General features: G+C 39.9%; 1 protein-coding gene across 1 annotated transcript in view; it reads right to left on the bottom strand.

Annotated features, from left to right (window-relative positions):
* Window positions 1-4,113: 4,113 nt before the first annotated feature.
* LOC311236805 (uncharacterized protein) overlaps window positions 4,114-7,687 on the bottom strand; it is a 5,772-nt gene continuing 2,198 nt past the window's right edge. Inside the window, exon 3 of the mRNA XM_084324569.1 lies at window positions 4,114-5,589. Coding sequence (XP_084180695.1) covers window positions 5,116-5,589 — 474 coding nt within the window. The 3' untranslated portion in view covers window positions 4,114-5,115. The remainder of the gene's footprint in view (window positions 5,590-7,687) is intronic.

Below are 7,687 nucleotides of genomic sequence, written 5' to 3'. Positions count from 1 at the left end.
TTTCGCCAAGATTCAATACTTACTTATTGCCATACTGTATCTAGTATCTACTTAGTTGGTAGGAAAGTGCTTCAGCTCATGACAATGATGAGAACAATGATGAAAACAATGACATTGAGCCCAACATCCACAAAATCACAACATAAAAACATAACCACCCAACCCCATAAAATATAAAACAATGTGTTCTTCTATAGCCATATCAGATGATCCGGAAGCTACAACAGCTATTTAGTAGATATTTTAGAATGCCAGAGCATAACCTTTTGAGGTTTATTAACAGTAAAATGACCAATATCACAATAAATAGGCTCCTTATGCTGGTGTGTCATTATCGGCTGAGATTAGCTTGTTCATTGTTTATATAAATTTGTATGTAACATGATATTAGCCGTATGCAGTAGGAACTTTTACATATCTCTATAGTTTTGTCTGAACTGAACAGGGTTGAACAGCAGTGGCCTAGCTGTTAGAGAAGCAGGCTGTGATTGTGGTTGTACTGGGCAGCTCCTAGTGGTCAACAGTGTCAGACAGTGGCTCTACTGGGCAGCTCCCAGGTATGAATATATAGTGTGAAGCGGGGCTTTGCTGGAAAAGAGCATCCATGCTCAGATAACCTATGCTGGTAAATAAAGGTTAAAAACTGAACCTACCCTGGTAAATAAAGGTAAACAAAAAAGGAATTAAAGCTGAAGTGAACAGAGAAGAACAGAACTGAACTCAGCTGAACTGAATCAGGCCAAGCTGAAGTGAATAGAGTAGAACAGAATGAAACAGAAGTGAGATAATGTGTGATCAAGCATTGTTTGTGTTACTGTGGAAGGGAAGAAATTACAGCTTAAAATTTCTGAAATTAAACCATGTAACCACACAACCCTCCCCCCACCCACACAGCCACAGACAGAGAGAGAGAGAGAGAGAGAGAGAGAGAGAGAGAGAGAGAGAGAGAGAGAGAGAGAGAGAGAGAGAGAGAGAGAGCATATTGGGACTCCAAAGGTGCAGTACTGGCCGCATCCTACCAGGCGGCGGTATCGAGCACCATTTGAAACGTTGTGTCGCTGTGCAGACTTTTCTTTGTCGGACAAGTGTAGCGGTTATAACACTCAGATTGAGAAGAAACAATTACTCACGATCCGTGTTCTGTGGTGGATTATGTTGGAGAAACGATGGACATCAATACTTGGAATGGCGATCAGATAATTGGAATATTCTTTTCGGGGTGCATCCTAGTCAAGGTAAGGGCTATATGATATCAATCTTGCGTTGATCCATGAATGTTTTCATTGCGATCCGAGCGTATGTGTGTAACGCTAGTCCATAACGTATTCCGTTGGTGACGATCAAAGCATAAAAAAAACGACCCCCCCCCCCAACCCTTTCATGCATTCATGATGGAACATAATACCTATCATATGCATTTGATTTTTTTATTGTAGCGTGTGTAGGGACAACGCCAATGAATTTAGTATAATACACGTTGCGGCTTATAACCAGCCTCCCAGGAATCATTCTGTATCATTCCGAAATAACACTCACACCACGGTATAACACGGGAACGTATGGATGGAAATTATTTTTCTTTTTTGCATCTTGACCGGAAGAAACTCAGTGTAAAATGACTATAGTATTGTATCCATAGCTATAATATAGAACAGGGGTAGGCAACCCTAGGCACGCATGCCTGCATAGGCACGCAGGGGCATTTGCATAGGCACAGGGGGAAGCATTAAAAAAAAATGAAAATTATATATATATATTTTTCTTTTGCTTTGAAATATTATAGTGAAATATTTTGCACTGTTGTCGCATTTATCTTGTTGAAATCCTCCCACAGGTTCTTTTTACTACCACATATTTAATTGAGACCCTTTATTTGTTTATTATTTCAATTTAGCTGGAAATACATTGCTACATCATTCAGTAACATTTGCAGAGCCTTATAACAAAAACATTATTACGGTCACCATTGTGACCAGTGGGATTAATCAACAAATTGTATTATTTATTTTTCTATTTCATTGAACATTGCACATGTTAAAAGCAATTTTTTTTACTAAAAATTTGAGTATTACCAAGTCAACTTGTGTTCTTAAAACAATGACAATAAACATAGTTTTATTAGGTTGAAATAATGTGGTTGTGTACTTATTTTTCTGTTAACTTATTATGGATTGAAAACTGAAAACCTTAATGCACAGTAACTGAACTCAATATTTTTAAGTTCTGGTAACTTATTATTATATATTTTTTTACAGTGTAGTCTTGCGATCAATCAAAACTTATTTACACGATATACCTCACATTCACCCTCCATTCACATCCTGGTGTTCTCCATTAGGCCTGTAGGTGGAGCTATGACAGCACACGTACAGTACACACAGCAATGGTGTGTGATGTGTCCAAAAATGAATGGGCAAATGTGAGTGAAATGGTCGCACTGTATGCAGCTGTTTGTCTGCATTGCACCCCCCCCCCCCCCCCCCCCCCCCCAACTCTTTAGGGTTGATACAACCATCATAATAATATTGTTAATAATAACAATAACAATAATGATGTAATAATGTAAAGATTATCATTAAAAAGACCTGATTATGAGAAAAAATTATTACGATGCATGGAATATTGTTGAGGCACACTAGTTACAACTATATTTCAAACAGGCACTCCATGTCAAAAAGGTTGCTGACCCCTGATATAGAATATAGTTATAGCTCTACAAACAAGGTGACGGACTCCATTAGTTTAATGCATGGCCTCGCATAGCCGTCCCACGGAAACAGCGTGGCATAGGATGTGTTTAAGGGCCAATTTTTTATTAAAATGTTTTACCATAAATGAGGGTTACACTATTCATATATATTCTGAAAGAGTTTGATTTTTAGATTGCAAATATGCTGTTTGTAACTTTCTTACTCAATCATAAATCTAAATAATAGGTCTGTTTTACAAACATTACCAATTTAAACCAACCTATTAGGCTACAGTGGCCTATCATAGTTTACTGTAAACTCATATTTATCCGTTTAGTACTAATATAAAGAGCTCAGTCAAGAATGGAAAATATGAATAATATATATATTTGTTTATGTTTGGATCATGGATTGGCTTTAACTTAGTAACCTACAGAGGTCAGACCAAAAAACTCCAGTTCAGTTAATCATACATTTACTTATATATATGACATCACTGTAGTAAGGTTGTAGATTCTTTATTGACAAATACAAATATATAATGTGTCTCTGTGGAAACATGTGATAAGGGGAGGAAAAGACAAGATAAATCATTAACACGAGAGAGACAACAACATTTGTGTATTGTCTTAAGCCTATCAAATTACAGTCATTCAGTATAAACCCATAATTAGATGTGAATCACTGCAATAGTTTGGTTGAGTCTCCTCCCTTTTTCAACATGTATAGGCAACAGTCAGGGCTGCCCAGCAATGCTATTTATTTCACAAGACACACACACACACACACACACACACACACACACACACACACACACACACACACACACACACACACACACACACACACACACACACACACTCTCCTCTCCTAGCCGTCCATCGTGTTCGATGATGACGCTTGCTCCAGGGATGGGGTGAGGGGGGGGGGGGGGGTTAGCGACGCTGCCACTTTTGCCACTTCTCGTGGGCGTTGAGTCCGATCCTTGAGCCGCACGCACACACACACACACACACACACACACACACACACACACACACACACACACACACACACACACACACACACTCGACAAACTATGAATAAGCCTCTGTAGGTAAGCATACATTACATACTTCATACATAAGTGCAACTTTCTCTTTTGAAGTGTCCTCTTCCAAGTTGAGTTATGTGAAAGTTATGAAAGTGTTCCTCATGCTACTCTGTCCGATGATGATGACTATACTATACTATACTATACTATACTATACTATACTATACTATACTATACTATACTATACTATACTATAATATACTATACTATACTATACTATACTATACTATACTATACTATACTATAATATACTATACTATACTATACTATACTATACTATACTATACTATACTATACTATACTATAATATACTATATTATATAGAGGCGGCTGGGTGGCGCAGTGGACACTGCGCTCGTCACCAACGCAAGAGACACCGGGTTCAACTCCAGCTGTCGGCGTTGCCTCCGGCTTGGGCCAGCCGTCATACTAACTCAATTGGCAGAGTTAGCGGGTAGAAGTCGATGGGTGGTAATCTGGATGTTGTGGACAGCGACTCCTACAGGTCGGTTGGGACGCCTGCACAGCAGAGACAGGAAATGGCAGGGGTAGTGTGAGCCTCCCACATGTTACACCTCGCCAATGAGAGTCCGCGCTGGCAGGTGAAAAGATGTGACAGGCTGCCTCCTCGTGTATCGGAGGGGACACGAGATGCAAGGCTTCTATCCTCCCTACAACCGGCCAGTGGGGGGCATATGTGAGCAACGTTCAAGACAGGGGAGGGGAGAATTGGGACAGTGGAATTGGGATGGGAGAAAAGAAATTCAAAAGAGGAGAAAAAGTGGATAAAAAAATATATACTATATTATAGTACATCAGAGTATAAACTCACAGTGGAACAATATTGGAGTAAATCACTGTCTTCAGATGTTAATTTACCACGACTAAAAAGTGATTTCTGATGACCGGTAATCACCTCTGTTTATTGTGTAATCAATATCAGGTAACATCTTCTTTGTCAGTGCAAAACAGATACAACAATCCTTTCTAAAAACATATAATAATAATTATAATAATACTGTATGAGAAAGTAAAGCAACACTGTTGAAACGGTTGTGTTATATTATTAAGGCAAGCCTGCATGGGTCAAATCCTGTACATATTATAGATTACAGTAATCTAATCCACTGGAATACCCAGATTCAATACAGAGTTCTTTCTTTTCATTCTTTTTTCATTATTTCTGCTGCAACTTTCTAATGTCAAAAGTTTTGTTTTAATATACAAAAATGTAATAACATTCCACTTCCTGATTTGATTTAATTGAATTGTGACATCAGTCAGGCATCTCTTCTGTTCTTGGTGACTGTGACCAGGGTTACAGGTCAGGGGTCAGGCGTCTCCTCTGTTGTCTGTGATTGGGGCCTGGGTGTCAATCGTCTCGGTGAAACACAGAGTGACCCCTCCGGCTGGTGTGGTGATTACTCTGGCTGGCCCATCTGTGCTCATCTCTGGAGTGACTGTATCGGTGGGTGGGACCTGTGTACCAGGGGGAGGTGTGGTCTGTTTGGTAACAATCTCCTCTGACGATTCTTCAGAAGATTCCTCTGATTCTTCAGAAGATTCCTCTGATTCTTCAGAAGATTCCTCTGATTCTTCAGAAGATTCCTTGGATTCTTCAGACGATTCCTTAGATTCTATAGATGGAAGGTGGGATGATTCTGATGATTCTGATGATTCCGATGATTCCGATGATTCTGATGACCTGAAGTTTTCTAAGGGACGCCAATCATTCATCTCCAGCCAATCAGAGACCAGGTCCCAGTCAGGTATGTCAGCATCATCTCGATACGGAGGCCGAGCAATCTACCAGGAAAACATCAAATAAAAGCACTGCCTTAGTCAAAAACACTCAAATGCAAATTCATATCAAGGAATATCTTAGAGTTTAAATAAATGTAACCCCCCCACCCTCCCAAAAAAGAAAAAGAAAAAAGACAATCTTGATATTAACTATATTCAGGCACTGATTCTTTTACTTTTCTTTAATTATATTATTTATTACAATAATAAACACAAGACAGAAACTATTTTAAATCATGTCACACTGATCTAGTGCAATATGTGGTCTTGGGGGTGTAGGGCAGATAAGATGTGGTCTTGGGGGTGTAGGGCAGATAATATGTGGTCTTGGGGGTGTAGGGCAGATAGTATATGGTCTTGGGGGTGTAGGGCAGATAATATGTGGTCTTGGGGGTGTAGGGCAGATAGTATATGTGGTCTTGGGGTGTAGGGCAGATAGTATATGTGGTATTGGGGTGTAGGGCAGATAGTATGTGGTCTTGGGGGTGTAGGGCAGATAATATGTGGTCTTGGGGTGTAGGGCAGATAGTATGTGGTCTTGGGGTGTAGGGCAGATAGTATGTGGTCTTGGGGTGTAGGGCAGATAGTATGTGGTCTTGGGGTGTAGGGCAGATAGTATGTGGTCTTGGGGGTGTAGGGCAGATAATATGTGGTCTTGGGGTGTAGGGCAGATAGTATAGTCTTGGGGGTGTAGGGCAGATAGTATGTGGTCTTGGGGGTGTAGGGCAGATAGTATAGTCTTGGGGGTGTAGGGCAGATAGTATGTGGTCTTGGGGGTGTAGGGCAGATAGTATGTGGTCTTGGGGTGTAGGGCAGATATGTGGTCTTGGGGGTGTAGGGCAGATAGTATATGTGGTCTTGGGGGTGTAGGGCAGATAGTATATGTGGTCTTGGGGTGTAGGGCAGATAGTATGTGGTCTTGTGGGTGTAGGGCAGATAATATGTGGTCTTGGGGTGTAGGGCAGATAATAGGTGGTCTTTGGGGTGTAGGGCAGATAGTATAGTCTTGGGGGTGTAGGGCAGATAGTATGTGGTCTTGGGGGTGTAGGGCAGATAGTATGTGGTCTTGGGGTGTAGGGCAGATATGTGGTCTTGGGGGTGTAGGGCAGATAGTATATGTGGTCTTGGGGGTGTAGGGCAGATAGTATGTGGTCTTGGGGTGTAGGGCAGATAGTATATGTGGTCTTGGGGGTGTAGGGCAGATAGTATGTGGTCTTGGGGGTGTAGGGCAGATATTATGTGGTATTGGGTGTGTAGGGCAGATAGTATATGTGGTCTTGGGGGTATAGGGCAGATAGTTTATGTGGTCTTGGGGGTGTTGGGCAGATAGTATGTGGTCTTGGGGGTGTAGGGCAGATAGTATATGTGGTCTTGGGGGTGTAGGCCTGTAGGGCAGATAGTATTGACATTAGTGGAGCAGTTAGTTGCCTCTGTGATGTGTTAGACCGTGAATAAAACCATTTTTGCATCAGCATTAGACAGTTGCATTAGCCTATTCAAAAAGAAAGAAAGATAGATAGATAGATAGATAGATAGATAGATAGATAGATAGATAGATAGATAGATAGATAGATAGATAGATAGATAGATAGATAGATAGATAGATAGATAGATAGATAGATAGATAGATAGATAGATAGATAGATAGATAGATAGATAGATAGATAGATAGATAGATAGATAGATAGATAGATAGATAGATAGAGAGAGAGAGAGAGAGAGAGAGAGAGAGAGAGAGAGAGAGAGAGAGAGAGAGAGAGAGAGAGAGAGAGAGAGAGAGAGAGAGAGAGATAGATAGATAGATAGATAGATAGATAGATAGATAGATAGATAGATAGATAGATAGATAGATAGATAGATAGATAGATAGATAGATAGATAGATAGATAGATAGATAGATAGATAGATAGATAGATAGATAGATAGATAGATAGATAGATAGATAGATAGATAGATAGATAGATAGATAGATAGATAGATAGATAGATAGATAGATAGATAGATAGATAGATAGATAGATAGATAGATAGATAGATAGATAGATAGATAGATAGATAGATAGATAGATAGATAGATAGATAGATAGATAGATAGATAGATA

Source organism: Notolepis coatsorum, assembly GCF_963971535.1.
Source record: "Notolepis coatsorum genome assembly, chromosome: 11".
Lineage (NCBI taxonomy): Eukaryota > Metazoa > Chordata > Actinopteri > Aulopiformes > Paralepididae > Notolepis > Notolepis coatsorum.
Note: the sequence above shows the minus strand (reverse complement) of the source record. Positions and strands in the feature narration are given on the sequence as shown.